At 35.1% G+C, this 24,653-nt stretch overlaps 1 protein-coding gene across 2 annotated transcripts in view; it reads left to right on the forward strand.

Moving 5' to 3' along the window:
• Positions 1–982: 982 nt before the first annotated feature.
• The window catches only part of MBD5 (methyl-CpG binding domain protein 5), a gene marked incomplete at both ends in the record, with an annotated part of 54,096 nt that continues 30,425 nt past the window's right edge, over positions 983–24,653 (forward strand). The window contains 4 exons of one of the 2 annotated variants that reach the window (XM_079709983.1): positions 983–1,101; positions 4,572–4,674; positions 5,741–5,921; positions 10,744–12,879. In XM_079709983.1, coding sequence (XP_079566109.1) covers positions 989–1,101; positions 4,572–4,674; positions 5,741–5,921; positions 10,744–12,879 — 2,533 coding nt within the window. The remainder of the gene's footprint in view (positions 1,102–4,571; positions 4,675–5,740; positions 5,922–10,743; positions 12,880–24,653) is intronic. The other variant, XM_079709984.1, reaches the window with a different exon arrangement.

The raw sequence follows: 24,653 nt of genomic DNA on the forward strand, positions 1-24,653 counted from the left end.
ACAAAAATGGTTCTGATGAACCTAGGGACAGGACAGGAATAAAGATGCAGACATAGAGAATGGACTTGAGGACACAGGGGGGGAAGGGAAAGCTGGGACTAAGTGAGAGAGTAGCACTGACATATATACACTACCAAATGTAAAATAGATAGCTAGTGGGAAGCAGCCGCATCGTACAAGGATATCAGCTCGGTGCTTTGTGACCACCTAGTAGGGTGGGATAGGGAGAGTGGGAGGGAGACGCAAGAGGGAGGGGATGTGGGGATATATGTATACTTATAGCTGGTTCACTTTGTTATACAGCAGAAACTAACACAACATTGTAAAGCAATTATATTCCAATAAAGATGTTAAAAAAAAAAGAAAGTGTGCAGCTTCTCAGTTTTTCATTATTAAATGTAGTGTTTATATATTTACATATGTTTCAGGCTACATTATTGGAATTTTGAAGACATGAAAACATCAGATGAACCAACCTGCAACATCCTGGATTCAGATTGGAAGATGAAGAGAAAGTTTAAAGAATGTGGCCTATAAAGGCGGGTAGTACCTGGAGATATTAACTGACTCACACTGTAAAAATGAGAACAGTTTCTAAACAATAGAGGTTATTTTAGTCCAACATCAAGGTTCAAGACAAAATGTTGAACTAAAAACTTACACTCCTCCCCTCCCCCACTTCAGACAGGTACCAGCATTGGTGAATATGATTTTCCTTAGTCAGAAGCACTCGTTTTTACCCATGTAGACCATCCTTAGGAATTAAATATTGATTATTTAATGTAGATTATAATGGGAAACTGATTTTTTCTACAATGGCAGATTTCAAGGACTTGGTTCCAAACTGAGCCGAAGCTTCCCAATGCATTTTGTACAGTCTGGGGAAAACTGTGCTGCATTGGCCATTTTTGAAGGCCATGATGCCCTGTAATATAAGGATATCATCTTATTGCTGATATCTTTGGGGAGTCCCAAGCAGACACAGAAAATGAATGGAGGCAAGGAGTGTGACGGAGGGGACAAGGATGGAGGTCTTCCAGCTATACAAGTTCCTGTGGGTTGGCAGCGTCGTGTGGATCAAAATGGAGTGCTTTATGTCAGGTGAGCCCTTATTATTACCTGCGCTACCTCCAAGTTTGTGGTCCCCAGGTGAAGGAGGTACAGTCTGTTCCTCTGAGAGTGTAAATATTGTAACTGACAGCACCTGAAATCAATTTGAATAAATGATCTTCGTGCTGGATATATTTAAGTGTTTTTATTCTGTACTGTTTTGCGATGTAAATTGCCTTAGATTACAAGAGAGGATTTTTATGCATTATTTGCGTTTATATAAAATGTCATCCTGCTTATCTCTCGAACAAGGATAAAGAAAAATAGGAAGATTTCTAAAAGAAACACATGAGCATCATTACTACATTCACAGGAGAATGTAAAATACTGAAAACAGACCCGATGTCTCCTGGCAATATTTTTGTGTCCTTCTTAGTGCTTCAGCTGGCTATTCTGATGTAAGGTTAAGTGTTTTTATCTATAGGCAGTTTCAATTATTAGTTTCTTAATGCCTGATATTAACTAAAAATAATTTCCCTATTTTTTCTGTGCAGTTTTTAATCTATTCCCTGCATATAATAGTAAAAGAAAAAGTCATGATGGAGTCATCTCACAAGTAAAAATCATACAAATTATATATAAATGCCTGCTCTCTTCAATTTTGACAGCCTTTATTACGTTGAACAACTTGAATGAAGTAACTGAACTGTTGGCAAGAAGTTTTAGTCTTATTATTAAATAATTGGCACCTAAGTTCCTTACTTTGTAGTTTATCAGTAAGTATATGATTAGAATACCACAAATCTTTCTTTGTGATGTAATAAGAAAAACTATTACAAAGAGGACTTTTTAAAAGATATCACATTGCATCATTACATTAATGTTGTTACTTTCACTGTGGTTATTTGTACTCAGATTCAATGGAATTCTCATTTGTGCAAATATATATTTATATAAATGAAGAATTTTCCATTATATAAACCCAAATGATTTCATACTATAACAACTCTACTGTCAGTTCAGATTCTGTCCTGGGTTGGTTGGTTGGCTGGTTGGTTGTTTGGTTTGTTTTGTGGAAGGTATTTCTTGAGGTAAACTTAATGACCAATTGAAATTCTTTTGCACACGTGTTTTTTGTTTCTGTAATATTCAAGATATGCTCTATATTAATTGAAGTGAAGGGATAAGAAAGCAGGGAATGTGGAGCTCACCCCATGGTAGCTTAGATGGATGAGGACACACGGAATAACTTTCTCAAAGTGTTTCTATTGTCAGTGCTGTTAACAAACTGCCAGAAATACTTTGTTATCAATGTATCAATAATATAGCAAGATATCAGTGTTATGTTCATATTTATGGTTTTTCTAGTCTGTAAGGAGCAAATATATATTCAGCTTAGAGCAAATAACTCCAAAAATCTTGATAATTTAGTTTTGGGGAGATTTTGTTTGTTTTGTTTTTGTTTTACTTCATCTTTATCCCTATGAAAGATAAATCAGCTTTTCAGGTTGCTGAGAGTTAGGTTAAAGCAAATTAAGTCTGGGAATCTGTCAGTTATCTTGCTCATGACTTTTCCAAGTCTGAGTAGACTTTACTGTCTGTTAGTATGAGTTGGAATTCTCCCAATCCAAATCTGCACACTAAAGATTATTTTGGAAACTAACTTTGCCAGATAAGGTAAGACACCTTCAAATAAATTCAGCCAGCATGGGTTTGATTTGTTTGTATATAACTGGTTAAATTACTGCTTGAACATGTAGAAGAGGCTAGCCCTCCTTCTATAGCTTCCTTTGCAATGTGCAGTTTGCTTATAATTTTTAGGTTAGTCTCCAGCTGCTCCTGCCTCGGGGTGGCATTGAGGCTGCACATTAAATTTCCCACCTGCTTCCAATCTTCTAAGCTTTATCTATGCCATAAGACTTGTAACTATTTTTATGTTAATTATTACTCCCAAAAGTTAATTAAAGAGCTTCAACTAAAGGAAAGAACCCAACTGACTGATTGAGAGGAAGTGTTTTTAAAATGTCTAGAGTAGAGTACTTTGATAGAATTCAGGAATTCTTGTCTTCAAGTTTAATTTTACAATTAACTGCCTCTAGGATTCATTCATACACTTTTTTTAACTGTAACACATTAGGCAGTTTCTTTTCATAAAATTCATGAATTCTTCACATAACTAGTGATTTTGTTTTATCAAAATTACCAGACCTCCAAAAACGTCTTGCTGCCCCTACCGCTATGGTGGAACTCCAGTCTGTAATATGGGAATTATTATTCTTTGCATATCATCTGAAAAAAATTGTTAGCCCAAATAAATGAGAGAGTTAACAAAGTTGAGGATTTTAATTGTGATTTTCTACATGCGTAAGTCACTTATATGGTTGTCCATAAGTAAAATATGAATTGCATTTTAAAGCTGGTTTATTTAGAGACACAAAACTACTACCTATGTTTTTGTAGAAGCAGAATAGTCTACCCCCGGTAATGTAAAACTTTGTTTATGAAATGGAGATATCGTTTCTGGTTAAACTTTATCAGATGGCTTAAGTGAAAGTTTTGGTAAATAGTCATAAATAAAAGATATTCTTGAATAAAAAGTATATAATAGTTTTCAAGACATAATATTCATGCAAGCTGTAAAATTAGTACATTAATAATACAAGTCCTAAAATGCAAATCGCCCATTTTAAACTAATCCTCATTGTAAATAAACATTAGAGACTTATCCTGTCATCAGAATTAGTACCTAATCTGTACACTTAAATTTGATCAGTATTCACATATCATACTAACTTCTGTGACCCAAAGAGTAGTAACGTTGAGAGCACTACCCAATCACCAGCCGCAAGGCCTGCAAGGCACCTTTCTGCCACCTAAAACCCTATCTCCTCAAGAGTTCCCCATCCTTATAAGTACAGCTTGGATCTTCAGTAGAATTTGAGGTGGGCCACACTGATCTATCTTCAAAGAAACACATGAATGAGGGAGGAAAAAGAGAAGCCTGTTTTTACACAAGGGCAGCTTGGTTCTAAACTCCAAGACTAAAGGGAAGAACTTGTTAGCTCGAATTTTTGTAAATTTAGTGACTTTCTAGTTTGACCTCCAACGTGTTCCTAAATTTCAGTTTTTCCTCAAACAGCTTTAGAAGTAGATCTTCTAGTTTAAAATGATAATGATTACTTTCATGTTGTTTTCTTGTTCCTTTCTTACCTGCTCTTTCTTAAGAATACATTTTTCCCATCCTTAGTCCACTCTTGGTTGTCAACATACTTTTATTTATTTTTCTATGAAGATCTGTATTTTTCTGAGAAATATTTTGGTCAGAAGAAAGAGTGATAGTGTTAAAGGCTATAATTTAGTAGCTAACATAATACTGACAAAGAAAATGCTTTTCCTTAGTAGGAAAATATTTCACAGGAAAAAACCCTGTGAAGGACAGTAAGACTATAAATTATGCCGTTTTTCATATAATATGTGCAGTCAGAATTATTTCCTGATGTTTTTTTAAACTATTTTCACAGTCCCAGTGGGTCTTTGTTATCTTGCTTGGAGCAGGTTAAAACATACCTGCTTACTGACGGAACATGCAAGTGTGGCTTGGAATGTCCTCTTATTCTTCCCAAGGTAACCATTTCGCAATAGATGTATCAGCAATTTTTCATTTTTTAGGTGTTTCATATATTTGCTTTTCTCATTTGGCATTTCATTTTTATATTACTTCTCCAATCATTTATACATTTTAAAGTCTTAAATTATATATCTTTTGCATGCATTTTGGAATGCTTAAGGATTGTGGAAAATAGTTCAAGTCCAAGAGTCATTTTCAAAGGTGACAAACCTATATTCATATTAAATATTTCATCAAAACCCCTTTTGCACCGTTTTATTACAGCTATACCCATGCTCATTATTTAATAGTGCAGTATTTTTTTCCCTCCTGCTCAGTCTGCAATGCTATTTTTAGCACTGGTGTTGATAGATCTGCCACAAATATTTCTTAAATTACAAAGCTGAACCCTCATAGCCAAAAGTGAAAGTGTTTTACTCCTTTACAAGGTAAAAAGTAAAATCATTTTAAATGATAAAATATTTACTATAGAAACATGTCATTGTTTTCTGGGTATCTATAATAGTCCCAATCATAGAACTAAAGATTAATAGACAACTTTTTCTTTTTTATTTGTGTCACCTCATTCACAAAAAAGCACTTGAAACAGTTTATAAGTATATGCACAATAAATATTTTTTAAAATAGAGTAGTAGATTTTTTAAATCAGTGAAAAGGTCATATTAATATAGCAATAAAGTAAAGCCAAAGAAAAAGTTAGCATATAGCAATGTCAGATTTTAGGGTTTCTTAACTGTACTTCATCTGTTTTTGTACTGTTATAACATCAGGAAGTATCTAAAATTGGGAATATTATCAGATACTATTCCTTTCCATATATTTATCTTGGCTATCTTAGAATTAGGATAATCTTCATTATTTACCCTGCCACTAAAAACCATGAGTTCAGCAGAAGTATTTATTCCATTATATATAAAGTTGCTTTTCTTAAATTTAAAAACTTGAGAAAGTTTTATTCAGATTTATGGGTTAATCTATGCAAAACTTTTTTTTTTAACAAGGGGATCTTTTTACTTAATATTTTTACAGACATATTTTAAACGAAGGCTGTGCTTTTTCCAGGTGTTTAATTTTGATCCTGGAGCTGCTGTGAAACAGAGAACTGCAGAAGATGTTAAAGCAGATGAAGATGTCACAAAGCTATGCATACATAAAAGAAAAATCATTGCAGTGGCCACACTTCATAAAAGCATGGAAGCCCCACATCCTTCTCTGGTGCTCCCCAGTCCCGGAGGAGGAACAAGTATGTAATATGGTGAAGGTTTTAGGGATTTTTCCTCCCCGACTCCTCTCCTGGAGGAGTCACTAGAAATCACTTTGCCAAGCATTTTCTGAGTCCACTTTTCAAACATGCACAATGCATTTAAAATTATGTATGTTTTATCATTTTATTGCAAATAACAAATTAGTTCTGAAAAATTCCCATGAAGTTGTCACCCAATGTTTCCTATCCAAATCATTTAGTTAAATGAGGAAAATAAACACTGATTAGCACATACAAATGCTATGGAGGTACATAGAGCTGAGCTAACAAAAGAGAAAGTGCCATTGGTTTTTAGGAAACAAATGTAGCCTTTTTCCTAGGGCTGTATTGGAATATGTAGTATTAAGTCCTTAAATGCAACTAGCAATGTTATCAAGAACTGGCAGTGTTATTCTTTCAGTCATTTAATAGCTACATATTGAACACCTAACAAATCACCTTGCCAGGAATTTTTTATACCTCCATCCAACACATACATGCACACACGCTTGTATGCACACATGAATTTTTAAAAAATTTCAAAGCTGCAGAAAAATTACATGAACAGTTCGAGTACCCTAGATTTACCAGTTAACATTTTGTTTCAGGAGTTGCAGATATTGTGACAATTCACCCCTAAGTATTTCAACACACATGGATGTTCTCTTATATAAACCACAGTCTAATTATCACGTTCAGGAAATTTAAAACTGCTATGATAGTATTATCTAATATGCAGTCTATATTCAGATTTCTCCAGTTGTCCTAATAATATTTTTACAGTTTTTTCAATCCAATCTTTTTTAAAATCCAGGATGCAAAGATTGTGCAACTGCAAAGAGCCATTACTTTTCTTTAATCTACATCAATTCCCCAGTCTTTTTCAATCTTCCATGACGTTGATACTTTTGAAGAGTCTAGGCCAGTTTTATAGATGTTCCTCAATTTTGATTTGCCTGATTGCTTCCTCATATTTATATTCAGGTTAAACATAGTTTGATAGGAATACTGCATAGGTGATGTTATATCCTCATTAGGAAGCACATAATGGCAGTTTATCCCGTATTGATGACATTAAGTTTGATTTCTTGGTTAAAATTATGTCCATTATTGAGGTACATTTTCCCTTTATGATTTGTATGTAATTTGTGGAATTATACTTTGAGGCTGAGGAACTTGTTTTTGTAAGGGCTAGAATATGAACTCTCCAAAATATTACAATTAGCTTAACACTTGAATAGTAATTCTGGATAAAATACAGCTGAACACCAAAGCATTTGTTTATGAAAGGTAAGTAGCATTGTTCTGCAGAGTTCTGAAAAATAAGGATGAGGAATATAACCTGTAGTGATCAGAGAAAGCTTTATGGTAGAACTTGGATTTGAACCAGCCCTGGAAAATGGTAGGATTTAGACACATAAGGGAAATAAGAAAATTCTTATCTAGAATGAGTATAGCATAATTAAGAAATGATGTGGAAACTAATGTGACTTGAGTGGAAAATTAAACCTGCATAGGTAAATTGAGGCCAAATTATTGATAGTTTTAGATACAAAGAGAAGCAGTTGTGACACCAAACAGGCCATTAAAGAGTCACACTTAGGGGCTTCCCTGGTGGCACAGTGGTTGAGAGTCCGCCTGCCGATGCAGGGGACACGGGTTCGTGCCCCGGTCTGGGAAGATCCCACATGCCGCGGAGCGGCTGGGCCCGTGAGCCATGGCCGCTGAGCCTGCGCGTCCGGAGCCTGTGCTCCACAACGGGAGAGGCCACAACAGTGAGAGCCCCGCGTACCGAAAAAAAAAAAAAAAAAGAGTCACACTTAGAACTCATGTGAAGAGGGTAGGGAAAGACAGATTTGGCAGTTATTAGCAGAGACCTCCTCTCCAATAACCCTCTAACCTTTAAACTTTAACAGGAATGATCAGAAAAAATTGCTCCACTAAGGTATGTAAGAAAAAAATATATTTTAGTGAATTTTTCTTTTTCTTTAATGAGCTATGTTTTTTAAATTAAAAGATATTGCAACAACTTAAAGACATTCAACAGTAATAAATTATTTAAAATTTATCATTAGCCTGCCACCTTGATGTAAGTATGTTTTCATTTTTGCATCTTACCTTGCACATGTGTTTGCACATGCTCATATCTGCTGCCATTCTCACTTCACATCATATCAAACCATTTCAGCTCTGTCTACAGAGTCTGCCTTGTTTCCTTTTTAATGATTGGAGCAGAATCTTGGTCTAGGTCCTTTGTGCTACTCTATACATACAAGTTTCATTATTGAAATTAAATATTTAACTAGCATAGGTATAAGAGGTATATCTCCACATCCTTTTAAAATGATATACTTTATTGGATTAATTTCTACTCTTTTACCAACTTCAGACATAGCATTTATTTCAATTTTCTAATTTTAAATTATATTAAAAGGTTGGGATTTAAATAAAGATTAAGAAGACTCATGTAATAGTTTTCACCTCTCTTTATTTTACATGCATAAACATACAACACCTCTTTCGAAAAGTCTATTTAATATACACAAAAGCACTTGATGTACTCAGCATTTACATTTGCCAACTCTTGTAATACTTTAGTTCCTAACTGCAACATAAGAGCAGCATGACTTCTGTTTGTTTATCTGTTTAGTATTCCTTTTATTTTAAAGATGGTAACTATTTTTCCCCAGTATGGAAGAAATCCTTTCTAAACGACAGCTACTTTCTAAATTCTGTTGAATGTAAAAATGCCAATGTCTATATTTTTAATCATTGAATTATAGATAGCTACATAAATGAACAAGAAAAGACACAACTTGGTGGTTTTATTACTAAAGAGGACACAGTCAATCCCGTAATAATGTTAGTGATGTTAATACAGATGACTGTGTTCTCACTATATGCCAAGCTCAGTGCCCCAAATATTTTTCATATGTTATTTCCTTGATTACAAACTTTAAAAATCTTTCTTTAACAAGAAAATGAATTCAGTTGAGTTTATCTGCTGCAATTTTCTTTTATGATTGGTTCTCAACTTTTCATATACTGTATTATATACAGAAATCACTCTATCAAAGAATCTCTACCATGCCAGAAACAGAAAGCCCACATTTCCCAAGAAAAATATATGTTCACTACATTCTCTTACTTCTTGATTGTACACTACCAAGACTTCTGTTTATCCCAGGTTGAGAACCACTGACTTAGAAATTGTTATGTTATGATTTGACCTGTATACTACTCAGCAGGTAGGAGAAGTTTATTTATCTTAAATGTGTAATTATCCATTTAAGTAAATATACCTCTGATTGCGAATGAATCCGAGTATACTTGCTGATATGCTGTAAGTCTAAGAATTGGGATGGCCAATGTATAGTATAAATAGTACCACTCTCATCTCCTGTGCCTCTAATAGACTCATTGGCATTTTCTCATGGAGTCCAGCTAGAGCTCAGCACCCTTTTCAGCATAACTCTCTAAGCAGCCACCACCAGTTGATGGGAATTGGTATATGAAACTAATTTTATTTGCCATCCCTGTTTTAGAAGTCACAACCTTATAAAATAGTTAAACTTCCTTAGGGGCTAAAAAAACTTAAACCTAGAATTTTGACATCAAATGAAAATTCTGTATGATGAACCAGGTTGCTCTTGTTGCCTGTATTCTGTCTGATCTCTGAAAGAACTGAAGGGATTCCAAAAAGCCAGCGAGGGAGCAATGCACCCTGTAAAAAGAGAATACTCAATTGGAGCCCAGTACTGAAGATTTTTGCACTCTGACTAAATTTTGCATAAGAATTCTATCCTAATAAAAGAATTGCAGTCTTTTACCTAATTTGGTTGACTGGGGCTGGTTTTACAACAATGACTAATTAATGGCAAAGAAATTGAAGTGTTAAAGTATTACAGACTTGATATGAAGTTTAGCATGATTGTTTAACTTCACTGTATTTACTGTTATCACTCCCTTTGTAAAAGATTCAGAATCTTATTTACTTAATTCACAAAAATTAAGACTCTGTTACTCTCACAGTGAAAATATTGGGATGAGGAAGAGTTTTTGTAGCTGTCCCGAGGATGTTTTAGTAAGGTTATACAAACCTTTATAGGGCAACAAATTTTCTGGTGAAAATGGCAATTCATTTAAATCACTCAAGAAAATATTATGCCACACAGATCACAATTTTCTGTTGTAACTGTGTTCTTAGAAAATTCAAATCCAAAAAATAGAATCATCATCATTTCTATCTGGGCTGTCATTCTTGATTTTGCATATTATAAATATTATTAGAATGGCTAATGTCAGTATGTACGGATTCAGATCCCCATCCTTTCTCAACAGACATGAGGGAAACAAGCATAATGAGCAGTTATTGAGAACCTTTGGTCAACTAAGGGAGAATAGTGTGCATCTTTTACAATCAAAATTTATTGTAGAGTACAGAACTTTTTTTTGGTTTTTTTGTTTTTTTTTTTTTTGCAGTACGCGGGCCTCTCACTGTTGTGGCCTCTCCCGCTGCGGAGCACAGGCTCCGGATGCGCAGGCTCAGCGGCCATGGCTCACGGGCCCAGCCGCTCCCCGGCATGTGGGATCTTCCCGGACCGGAGCACCAACCCGCGTCCCCTGCATAGGCAGGCGGACTCTCAACCACTGCGCCACCAGGGAAGCCCCCAGAACTTTTTTTTAATTGCAAAGAGTCACAGCTTCTGTTTGCAGATTTCTTTTTTAAGATGCCCTCCCTTCCCCATTTCCTTCCCTCCCTCCATCCTAACACAAAAGAATTGAGACTACTAACAGATTTTTTTTTTCTCTTTCACATCAGATGCAACTCCAGTAGTACCTTCACGGGCAGCAACTCCAAGATCTGTAAGAAATAAGTCTCACGAAGGAATTACAAATTCTGTAATGCCTGAATGTAAGAATCCTTTCAAATTAATGATTGGATCATCAAATGCCATGGGAAGGCTATATGTACAAGAACTGCCTGGAAGCCAGCAACAAGAACTCCACCCTGTCTACCCCCGGCAGAGATTGGGCAGCAGTGAACACGGACAGAAATCTCCATTCCGTGGCAGCCATGGAGGCCTGCCCAGCCCAGCGTCGTCAGGTTCCCAGATATATGGAGATGGCTCAATCTCTCCAAGGACTGACCCACTTGGAAGCCCTGATGTTTTCACAAGAAATAATCCTGGTTTTCATGGAGCTCCCAATTCTAGTCCTATTCACCTGAATAGGACTCCTCTTTCTCCCCCTTCAGTAATGCTACACGGTTCTCCTGGACAGTCATCCTGTGCAATGGCTGGAAGGACTAATATACCTCTTTCCCCAACCTTGACTACAAAGAGTCCAGTAATGAAAAAACCAATGTGTAATTTTTCAACTAATATGGAAATACCACGAGCAATGTTCCATCACAAACTACCCCAAGGCCCACCTCCCCCTCCTCCACCTTCTTGTGCTCTTCAGAAAAAGCCATTAACATCTGAGAAAGATCCACTTGGCATTCTTGACCCTATTCCTAGTAAACCAGTGAATCAGAACCCTGTTATCATTAATCCAACTAGTTTCCATTCAAATGTCCACTCTCAGGTACCTGTGATGAATGTAAGCATGCCTCCTGCTGTTGTTCCTTTGCCAAGTAATCTCCCTTTGCCAACCGTAAAACCTGGCCACATGAATCATGGGAGTCATGTACAAAGAGTTCAGCATTCAGCTTCAACCTCCCTGTCCCCTTCTCCAGTGACATCCCCAGTGCACATGATGGGGACTGGAATTGGAAGGATTGAGGCATCGCCCCAAAGATCACGCTCATCTTCCACATCATCAGATCACGGAAATTTCATGATGCCACCTCTAGGACCCCAGGCCACTTGTAGTGGTATTAAGGTTCCACCCAGGTCACCAAGGTCAACAATAGGGTCCCCAAGGCCATCAATGCCATCAAGCCCTTCTACCAAGTCCGATGGACATCATCAGTACAAGGATATCCCTAACCCATTAATTGCTGGAATGAGTAATGTACTAAATACCCCAAGCAGTGCAGCTTTTCCTACTGCATCTGCCGGAAGCGGTTCTGTAAAGAGTCAGCCTGGTTTGCTGGGAATGCCTTTAAATCAGATCTTGAACCAGCACAATGCTGCCTCCTTTCCAGCAAGTAGTTTACTCTCAGCAGCAGCCAAAGCACAGCTAGCAAATCAAAACAAACTTGCTGGTAACAACAGTAGCAGCAGTAGCAATTCTGGAGCTGTTGCTGGCAGTGGCAACACTGAAGGACATAGCACTTTAAACACCATGTTCCCTCCTGCTGCCAACATGCTTCTCCCAACAGGTGAAGGGCAAAGTGGTCGAGCAGCACTAAGAGATAAGCTGATGTCTCAGCAAAAAGACTCACTGCGGAAAAGAAAACAGCCACCTACCACAGTGTTGAGTTTGCTCAGACAGTCTCAAATGGATAGTTCTGCAGTTCCTAAACCTGGACCCGACTTGCTAAGGAAGCAGGGTCAGGGGTCGTTTCCCATCAGTTCAATGTCTCAGTTACTACAGTCTATGAGTTGTCAAAGCTCTCACTTGAGTAGCAATAGTAGCCCGGGTTGTGGGCGCTCAAATACTGCTTTGCCTTGCTCTGCTAACCAGCTGCATTTTACAGACCCCAGTGTGAACTCCAGTGGTCTTCAGAATCCACTGACACAGGACGTACCTTTAAGAGGGGAAGCCGTGCACTGCCACAATGCAAACACTAACTTTGTTCACAGTAACAGTCCAGTCCCAAACCACCATCTTGCAGGTTTAATAAATCAGATTCAGGCTAGCGGGAACTGTGGGATGCTCAGTCAGTCGGGCATGGCCTTAGGAAATTCATTACATCCCAATCCACCTCAGTCAAGAATTTCAACGTCCTCCACTCCAGTGATACCAAACAGCATTGTTAGCAGCTATAATCAAACAAGTTCTGAAGCAGGTATGGTTTTATTAGAAAAAAGTACCCAAAGGTACTAAACTTTTATACGTTTTTTAAAAATTTATACCAAAATATTTATTATGATAAGAAATGATCCTTTCCCCATTGTGAAATTCTCATCATTTCTTTAGTATTTATAATTTTATTTACAGAATGCTAGGGATTTGTCTCTTAGAAAAAATAACAGCCAAGAGGATTCCATGTGTTTCCGTTACGTGTCAACCTGTGTCATTTTGAATTTTGTTCGACTTTCAGTTGGTTCTATAACCATTGGACTCGAAACTACAAAAGAAGCCATAGAAGGCAGGATTTCCTGGTTTCCAACTACATGAGACATGTACTTGGTCTATGCCAATATAAAAGCTGTTTCCCCTAGCTCTTGTTTGTATTCAGGTAAATGAAGCTCATTTGGAAAACCCAAAAAAAAGGGCAGAAATACATGGATTTTTTGTTCTTGCTGCTGACCAGAAATAGGTGAATGGATAGGAAAAGGTAACTAGAAGTTGTATGAAGTAGAAAGCTGTCTTCTAATGTGTTTTCTTATCCTAGTTTGCTATCCTTTATTATTATTTGTTTGAAAAAATTCATAAATGGATATTGGCTACTCCCTTTTTAAAAAAGGTAATAATTTAAGTTTTCCAATAAAAAAGGCTTGAAAACCTGATTTCCAGAATTTTTGATCTTGAAATTATTTTACAGTTTTCTTGGAGAACTAAACCATTGTTTTTACCATTGACATTATGGTATCTCTTTATCCGCTATTAATGAAGGAGACAAATTTATTTAAAAGTAGACACATTAGAAAGAACTATATTTTATTTCAGTAGAGTCCTCAGAAATTGTTACAAAAAACCGTAAAGAAGCACTATAGAGATAAGTTCATTGAGACGTCAGAAAATTTGACTATAAAAATAATAGAAAGAATACCCAAAACCCAACAATAACGATTTGAGAGATTGGTGGGAAATGACAGGGAGGAAATAAAAGATGATTGTAGAGACAATATTATTCAGCTATGAAAACAGTGGGCTTTTAAAACCAGATTGCTACTGGAAGTGGGAAAACTGCTGAGGCTTTTAATAATCTATTGTATAGATATATATAGACTGTGTTATACCACCATGCTGGAAAGGCATTATGACCTACATGTCTTTGTTGCTGATAGTAAAATCAAGTGTTTTCCTTCCTGCTGTCACTACTTTTACCTGCCATTCTCCACAACTTGTGTTATGTGTTATGTTTTGATGTCAGTATTTAATGAAGAATTCTTCATTGACCTCTTCTGTTAAAAAGAATATAAGGTGAAGATGATAATTGAAATGATTAGTGCCTTCTTGATATTCTTAGTCTAAGGAATCTCATGAAACTATTTTTTACATGTTTAACAGGATTCTTATTCCAAAGGGGCTTCCAGCTTTTCAATGACTCATATTCCTTTTTAGATAATCCCAAACAAATGAAAATTTAATCTTATGCATTTAGCAGATTAAGGTTACATAAGATCAGTAACTATTTAAAAATACACTATATTTATTAAGCATACCTTCCATCATTTAGATGAGGCATTGTTAGTCTCATTGTATTATATCTTTCAATTTTGATACCCCTTACCTCAACTTACTTTGTTTCAGGTCTAAGTTCATATTGCAAAGTGTACGTATTTTATTAATGATGTATTTTAATTTATCTATAATGGAAAAGACCAACATTTATTTATATTCTTGTTTCTTCTGATTGTTAAGTTTTGACTTATTTTATATAGTCTTCGACATGTATTTTCTTGTTCCATGCATCTCTGTAAAACATCAGATCTGGATTGCCAGTGCTGGGAGTGTCAAAACACACATGTTGAAAATTTACTAATATAAGTAAAATGTTAGCATATAAATAGCTAAAAGGGATGAGAATAAATATCTAGTAATGATATGGATGTGACCAGTCATGTGTAAGCTAACAGAAAGCATATCCCTGATAAAAATCTAGGTCAATAAGAACTTTTAAAGTAGTAAACCTAATAAAATTAAATACTGCTTAATGTACATAGCTCTGATGTGCAGCTGGTAATAAAAATGGGTAGATTTACTAATTAATATAATTCTTTTGATGAGCTGAATATTGAAGAGGTCTCTAATATCATGTTTCTTTTAGATACACAGTGAACTGTGTCAACTGAATGTACTGTTATTATAACTGCTTAGCCTTAATGTTTATTTTCACTGACATTTATTCATCCATCAAATACACACCAAAGCTGGGCTTTCAGAGTGAGACAGCTGATGACAGTTACAGCTATCCCTTTAAGTTTTGCTGAGTATTCCTAGCATACTAGTAAGACATTAGAAGAAAACCACATTTTATTCTTAAAATGTTGCTTTTAGCTGTCATTGAGTACCTATGATATGCCAGGTGATTTGCCTGTATTATTTCTAATTTGTGCAGTATTCCAAAGTATAAGGTATTCTTGTCCTCATTTTACAGATGAGTACATTGGGCCTCAGAGAACTTGAATAACTGTCCAAGGTCATACATAATTGAATTAGGATTTGAACTCAGGTTCATCTGATTCTAAAATCCATTTTCTTCCCAGCTGCATAAGTTCTTCGTTTGAAACATAGTTGTGAAAAATACTGTTTTCACTTTCAAATCTTTAAAAATACCCAACAGATAGTGAATCAAAGCATATCAATACGTGTTAGGAACCACGTTTGTAAACTTTTGATGCACTTTTAGACAAAAGTCAGTAATTTTGCCTTCTCTATTTGGACTCTAATATCCTAGTGTACAATAATTAGGATGTTTGTGCCAGTGCAGATGAAATGTCCACAGTATCAAAAGAACTACCCCTCATTTGTGAATCACATTTGGTAACCTTTATTTGAATGAATTTGTATCACCTCACTCAGATAAAAATGGGTTTCCTAGTGGGCGATGTGTCAATAGGCCTTTGGAGAAGGCAACATTGCAGACGCTAGCCCTGCCATTCCAGGTGTGATAGCACAATGAGGGTGAAAGAGACCCACAGGTAACATGGCCCGACTCTTCCTTGTGGTAATGGAGCATGAACAGAACTCAAGTGACCTCCTGCTCAATCCAGTGCCTTTTTTCCCCACTCTCCTAAGCAGCAGCTCAAAAATGTTACATTAAGACCTATTTAAGACCAGAAATCACTCTGAAAACGTTTAATTCGATTGGCTATTTGTTTTCAAAAACTTCTTTTAAAGAAAGTTTTTCTATCATAAACAGCCCAAATATTCATTTTTTAGGCCTATATGTGAATACCAGTACATATTTTAAATGTATTAAAACTCATATATGAGAATCGGAGGCAAAGTAGTAAAAAAAAAAAATCAGATTAAAGATACGAAATGCTTAGAAAACATTTCTAAAACTTAAGAATATACAAGGTTTTATTAATTCTATTTGGTATTTTGAAATTGCCTTTCCACTCAAGCTCTCTAAACACTTTGCATTGTAAAGTTTACAGGTTTCTATTAGCTTTTTGGATATGAAATTACAAGTGAAGTTTAATATTTCCATGTAACAGATTTAGAAAATGACCAGTAGGATACTTGGTGACATTCCTCAAGTTGTAAAGCAAAGCTCTGGTGGATCTGGCAACCAAACCCCAATCAGTTCCTGATTCTCAGTCCAAACACTCAAACTGCTGAATGCAGGTATGTTCTGAAATCCATCACTCGTGTACATTTAAAGCAACTTTCAGTTTATGAAGTGAGATAAGTTTCAACACTTAAGTGGTTCCAGCACGTGTCCTGTGGTGTTTTGGTTTAGGGAGGAATTCAAAATCAAGTACCCCTGACTGACAAATTTCATCAAGTCCATGCCTCTTTGGGCCTCTGACTGCTGCCCACCTGTTGACCATAGAACAAAAACACACATGCCAGTAACCCTTGCCTCTGCAGAGGACCCAGCCCTGTCAGTGTCCACATGACAACCCATCCTTCCATGGCCCTGTGGGTTTTCACAATTTTCAAAGAAGCAAAAAGATTTAGATTATTCTGCTAACCAACTTAATAACTGAACCTTACCTCCCTCCAGTATGATAAAGTCATTAAATATAAATTCTTCACTTTAAAATGCCTTTTATATTCTCATTTTTTTTAATAAAAAACATTTAATCAACTCTTCTAAAACACATGAAAATGTAGTCCTGTGAAAGGGCAGAGTATGAGTTTGTACCAAAAGAGAAAATAATTCAATCATTTATTTGCCTTAACTCTTAAAGATATACATTGACTAACAAGAATATAAATAAACCTATGAATAAATATTTGCTCATGAATATTTATATATATATATATTTTTTTTAACTCTGGAAAAGAAAGTGTTTTTTTCAACACAAAATATGTTTGATTAAAACTCAGTGCAGCCACTAATATGGTAGGTATAAGAAAATTAGAGATCACAAAAGAATGCTTTGGATAAAATATTGCAAAGTGCAAGCTTGGTTTTTTGTTCTATGTATTTATTTATTCTCAGAGCATGCCAGTAAAGAAAATAAAGGGAAATTGTCATTCCCTTCATTTGAGGTTATAGTTGCAAAAAGATTATGGGTTAAAAATACTCCAGGATGGATTGTTCTATGTTAGCTGTCTCAGGATGTGGGACATTTGTGTGGAAATAAGCCTCTAGTCTTTTATAGGCTTATGTAGAATGAAAAAAGGCAGAGACTCCTTTAAGGTTGTGACTGAATTAATAATAATTGCTATTGAAAGTATTTCCACCCAAGTTTTTAAATGCCTAGATTTTACGCCTCACCTGATTGATGCATAGGCTTCTAGGTTGAAACTTGCCCTCTGCTCTTGTTTTTTAACCAAATACCAAAACTATATTAAAATCTTGATTATGTGATAAAAATCTATGTCTATTCTTTTAGTTAAATTTTTGCAAAATGAGCCATTTCTTCTTTGCTGTAAGTTATTTTTACAACAGGCAGTGTCTTGCTGTTTAAGAAGGTTTCCTAATATCAGGGTTACACCACTTGCTTTGTTTACATATTCCAGGTTTAATGTTTCCTTGTGTACAAAAAGAGGAGTTAAAATATGTTTGAATTTAGACACTGAGTCTATGTAATCAAAGGTGATAACAACTCAGAGTGGTGTGATATGTTTGCTGATTCAATGATCTATTTTGTACCTTTCAAGAAATAAATTGTCCCAGTGTGCAAATTGGGAGAATTTTATTCTATTGCAACACACTAAGCTCACTTATAAAATCACTAGAAATCCTTCAATTCTCAAGGGGATGCCTAAGCTATTATTTACTAAAATCAAGTGGTCTAAGAACATTGAAGCAACTTCTAAAAGCACCTAAATTCTAGGCAGTAATGTTAACTCTACAAAGACTTGACTCATTAAAAATAATGCTTAAACATTTTCCTAGTGTCATCAAAATAGATTTCATTTCCACCTGCATGGAGTACTAAATAAATCAAATCATAAATTTCCTACCTTCAAGGAACTTATATCAAACAACATTAATGCTAACAAAGCAAAGAGTAGAGTAAAAATTATTTTCTAAGAATTATACTTCTTGCAAAGTCAAAGTAACAACTCACCTTTTTACAGATTAGGAATGGAACTAGACAAACAGAAGTCTGAAGGAGTTGCTGAGATACTCCTGGGGTAGGAGCTAGTCCAGGGAAATTCTAAATATCTGTCCAAGACCCATGGGTACAGGTATAAGAAAGAGTAGTATTTATCACAAATGCCCCAGAGCGGAGCTCCTGTGCTGCACGACTCCACAGGGATACCTCTCACATTAGAGTCTGATAAACATGCTTCTTGGAGCACAACTCCATAGACCATCCCCCACACAGTTGAGCAACTGAGAGGCCTGATCCCAAAGCAGTGTTTTCCAAACTTATTTTTACTTTTAACCACGGCAAGAAATTAACTTGCATTCCATTTAACTAGAGATATATTTTTAATGTACAACAAAAGTTTCCTGAAAAAAACACTCTGTGTGATGCACTCTGACATTTTAGATCCCATTCTATCTTATCCTGTCTTATTCTATTTCTTTTTTTTATGACAGTCATGATCTACCGAAATGATTTCACCACCCACCAGCAGAACATGAGCCAGCACTCACATGTATAAGTTAACAGAAACAGTTTCCACAAAATAATATCCTAACTATGCAATGTACTCTTTTTTTTTTTCTTTTCTGTTTCATTTATCAAAATATACTGGTTTGGGGGCATACTAAATCGATTTTACAGTCTTAAATAGGTCTAAGCACTGTCTTAGGATATTCATAAGGTAATTAACTCAGCAAATATTTATTGAATACCTAGTATGTGCTCTGCACTGTTTAGCACTGAAAATAAAATAGTACACAATGGAAGGATACAAGTTAACTTCATAATCTAGAATCTCTACTTGCTCTGCTCATTAAACAAAATGAGATAAACTTCCAGTTGGTATATTGATGGATGGAGCATTTTAACTGTTATTCTAGCATATTGAGAGAACAGAAATCCTACCAAGCAAGAGACTTAACCTCTTCTCTCAGCATTTGCTTCCTTACAATAAATATTAAGAAAAATGTGATAAAAAGCATTTGTAAAAAAAAAAAAAAAAAAAAAAAAAATCTTTGTTACTTGAGAAACTGAAAAATCTCAAGCAATTTTTTTCATTTCAACAGTTTTCAGAGTAATTCTATGTATTAATAAAGGAAGCAGAAGTGATCAGTAGTAAAACACCCTTTTTTTTGTCTGACCCCATTACCACCCAAAGACTGGCCTCTCCTCCTCAACACAGTCATAATCACTCAGACCTCATATTCCAAGATTCAAGCTACAGTCCTTCCACTGTTCTTTCCTCTTCCCTAAGAGGTTGGCCCTGTTGAGGATGGAGAGTATTTCCTCAAATACTGCCACTGATCCCTTTCCCCTCTTCCTTTTCTCCTAAGTTGTGTTTGTTTTGGGTCCCTCCCTCGCTTCCTTATGGAGAACAAATAGACACTAGTCCCTAGGGCTTCCTGCCTACTTCTGGTAAAGGAATGCTAGGAATTTACATCAGGATCCAAAGCACAAAGATAGAGATTGGTATACTTTTGTAAATACATATTATCATGTCATTACTAAGGCTTGGGAAAATAATATCTTGTTGGAAGATCTAGACCTCATAAAAGTTATCTTTCAATTTTTTAAATCCTTTAAATATAGAAGAGAAAATTTTACTATTTCCATGGGGTTGAAAAGTGAATTATATTTATTAGACTCACTAGGGCATGATATTTTCTCTTGTCTCTAGAAGCATTCATTTTTATTAAGGATTATCATTGACCCTGTTTGCAATTAAAGTACACTTGCCAAAGCAAATGATAAAGGTCAAATAGTGAAGGAGTATGTTCCATATGATGTATTTCTTAGGTTCTTGAATTTATGGATAAAAACCAGTATTTGGGCATATCAATTAAGAAAAAGTTTTCTAGCATTAAGTAGTATTTATTCAAAATTGAAGCTATAGATCAAACAGGTAAAATGACATTTTAAAAGCACCTATTGGTCCATATGGAACAAGCTTTATGCCCTCTCTTGTACACATACAAAGACATGTACAACACTATTATTAATACTTAAGGGCCAACCATGTGAGAGTTTAGCATGATATGAACAATGACTCTTCTCAAAGAATATTGGTGACGAAGAAGAGAAATAACTCTAAAGAAGTAGACATTACCTTTGTTTTGAAAAGCAGTGTTTACAAAATGAGGCAAATAAAACACCTCAAGAATGAAATTGTTAGTAATAGGAAAATATCCTTTAAAAATCCTAAAAAAAATTACTGATGCTATTTCTGTATACACACACATATATAGACACACACACACACACATCATAAATTATATGTGTGTGCAAAGAATACTGTTTATATCTGGAAATCTACCCCACTGGAAAAAGCTACCACTGTTGTTGCCTAATTGTACTGGACTATCTCAGTGATTGGGTGTCTAGGCATGTGATCTCACACCAGTAAAGTTTATTTGGATGGCTTTCCAGTCTTATTTCTTATTCTTTAAAAGTAACAGAAACAATGAGAAAAAGAAGTTATGCCAGTTCATGGTGCTGCTGGCTGGTGTGAAATAATAATTTTTTCTAATTAAAGGACTTCTCCAACTTACTAACTTGTTCGAGGCTCCCAGCTGCCTTTTAGTTATTTAACTGCTAAATGTTTAGTGAATAGTTTGCTATTTTAAAAACTCTTTTTAAAAAAACTGTCTCCCTCATTAGATTAAGCTCAAAACATCTTAGCTGCCAAAAGAAAAATCAGCTTTAAGAAAACTTTTTCCCCACATGCTTCAACAGACCATAGGTTTTTATGCAGAACTATGAAGTAAGTTCACCAGAGAATGCCTGTTCAAGATTAAGTGCTTCAGAAATAAGCAATTTCCAATTTCCCTCCTGCCATAAAAATTCACGATCCTCTTTCAATGACCCCAAGCATTAATGAGTTGACTTTAAGAATTCAGAGTACTTTGGGATGGATGTCTTCCTCCATAAGATTATTTTAACTCCCCAGCACACCTGGGAGTCTTCTAAAGTAACTTGACATCTTTCAGCCATCTCCTTTCCAGCATCCCTTATCTCCTGGCATCGGACCAATCATACCCTACAGAGTCAGTTTTCACTTTTCTCCACAAATGGGTGGTATTCTCTCCTCCACATACACACTTGCCACACACACACACAGCATCAAGTGATCTGATTCCTAGAAGTTGAATGCAAGTTTTACGATCTTAATAGATTGATTCAACCAACATTTTTTGAATGCCAACCATGTGTCAGAGACTCTTAGGTCTTGTAAATACAGAGGGAAATAAGACATGATCCTTGCCTTTAATGGTTTAGAAAGATGATTTTAAATTTCTTCACTGCTTGTCTAAGGCAGCAGGTTTAACCATGGGTGAGAGGGCTTGGGTGTGTAGGAAAGCAGCATACAATATTTTCAGTCATATTTCTTTATTCTGAGGATACATTACCCTCCATACACTTTATTATCTCCTTGCCTTTTTAAAAAATTACTTTGCTTCTGCTTAGAAGCCTTTTCTATCTCCTTTTCCACTCTCAAATCCCAGATCAAATGTTACCACTTGCTTAGTTTTTCCTGACACCTTCAGTTTTACAACTGTCCCCTTGTTATATACCTGCTGTTGTTCCTGGCATATTGCCTTGTAGTTAGACTAGATACATGAAAAGAGCTTTAAAATTTCCTGGTTTGTAATAAGCTCTCAAAAAATGTATATTTGAGAGAGACAGGGAGATCTGTGTGTTTATCACATTGCCTAAACTCTGAGTTCCTTAAAGAAAGGGCAGGTTGTTGTGTTGTTGTTGTTTATTTGTTTGTATCACCATTTCTACCCTTTTGTTCAGTAGAGTGTACTTGATTGTTGAATTGGTGTGTTGAAAATTAGAGAAAATAAAAAATATGCCTGATCCGCATATTACCCTTAAGAAGCTTGTGGTATTCACCCCCTTCTTGTTTGTAATGCAAAAATATACCCAGAGTATCTATGTTTTCTTTATTGTCATTCCTCAAGCATATTTAGATGGAGAATTTTTAGAATAATGTCCCCAAATGACTACTTTCATGAATCCTCAATATGGATGTTTCTCTCTTACAAAATAAAGATAAAAGAATAATAACCTCTGCAGAAATCCTTCATCTACAAAGCCTTGTCATATAAACACTAGAGTATTTTGAAAATATACTCTGACTGTGATTAAAGGAATGGGTGATCTGTACATTTAAATATGCCATTATTATTTAACAGATAGGGAAAAAAGCCATAGATAGTGATTACTAGTAAATAAGAGTTTTTATTAGCTTGTTTAAAAAGATGGATTCCAAACGCAAATAATCACATACCTATTTAACGGAAATAGCAGAAAGATTTAAGAAGCAATGAAATGTTTAAGGTGTTGATTGTTTTATTACAAATCTGAATTAATATTTAAAGAATTGTATACCATATGCCTACTTCGGCATTTTATCTCCTTTAAATGAAACGCTGAGAGCTTAAAAAAAAAAAAAAAAAAGACCACAACAGCTAGGAAAAATTGCAAAGTCGTGCTATAGAGATATATATGTTGGATATGCTGATTTATACTTACTACTATTACCATGTCATCACAACTAACTGCAGCTACTAATGTCAATAATAATGATGACAATGATAACTCCTTTTATTTGTATACTTTTACACATTGCAAGCCTTTCACTTACCTATTTTTGAGTCTCACAACAATCATGCCAATGAGTTTCCTTAGGAAAAATTCAAAGGTAGGAAAGTTTCATATGCAGGAAGATGTCCATCCATGTGTTATATATAATGAAGAAAAAATCAAAATATAAATGCCAAACTTTATTGGATCAATAATATGATCAATCCATATGCTACATGGTTAAAAATATTAGTATGGAGTTTTTATGTCAGAAAGGAAAAATTATTGTGTTAGTCTGTTAGGAGGAAACAAGAATAATATATAGTTATATTTGTACTACTATTACAACTATGGAAACATTTCTGTGTATTTGAACAAGGCCTCAAAGGTAACGTGGTCAAATATAAAGTTTGTTATTATGGCATATAGCACAGCAGTAAAGTGTTTGAATTATTCTAGATTTTCAGTAACACTGGTATTGTTCATAATAACATATACATGTTTAATATTTTAATAAATTAAGTGTATGTGCTTATAATATTTGCCAAATGCATGTATTAAATAAAACAATGCATTTCTTTAGGGTAAGACGTTTTTCCAAAAAATGATTGTAGTTTCCTTCAACAGAATGTGATTCTCACCCTCCCCACCCCACCCCTTGTGCATCTGGATCACCAGGGGTGATTTCAAAGAATACTACTGCCCAGGCTGTACCCCAAGAGATGAGTTTTCAGCTGGTCTTGGATAGGGTCCAGACATTGGTTTGTTTGTTTGTTTTTAAGTTCTCTAGGTAATTATTTTGTGTAGCTTGGATTGATAACAACTAAAACAATTATAATACACAACTGAAATTTTATTATTAAATTCCCTGAATTTAATATACATTACTTTAATATACATTAAAATATACATCTTTAGCATACATAAGACTTTCAAGGTTAAGAATGCTATTTGGGTGAAGACTGGTCTGATTTAAGGAATCATGAGTATAAAGTATCTTTATGCTATTAGAATGACAAAGATTTAAAAATAATGATAAAACACAGTGTTGGTGAGAAAAATGAGCACGGCCTACATTGTTTATAGAAATATAAATTGAATATATATTGATCAGCTTCACTGGAGGCAGTCTGACAATGTGTATCCAGAGCTTCAAAAATATGTAAACGCTTTGTCCCTGGAATTCCACTTTTAAGAATTTTTACTTAGAAAATAATTGAGCATATTGGCAAAGATGAGTTAATAAGAATGTTTATCATAGTGTTGCTTGAAATAGTAAAAGATTGTAAACAATCGAAATATCCACAACAATGGATTGAATAAATTATGGTATATCCATACATGATACTAGTAAAATGGATCTATAGTTAACATGAAAGGATATTCACAATATATTGATAAATGAAAAAAAGTTGCAAAACAATATGATTCCATTTTTGTTAAAAAATATATGTAACATGTATATGTATGTCTGCATATGTATCTACATATAGGTGGGAAAAGCGCAGAAAACTATACACTAAAATATTAATAGTTATCTACATAGGTACTTTTTATTTTCTGTTTTGTATTCTCATGCATATTC

This window comes from Hyperoodon ampullatus (genome assembly GCF_949752795.1).
Source record: "Hyperoodon ampullatus genome assembly, chromosome: 8".
Taxonomy (NCBI): Eukaryota; Metazoa; Chordata; class Mammalia; order Artiodactyla; family Ziphiidae; genus Hyperoodon; species Hyperoodon ampullatus.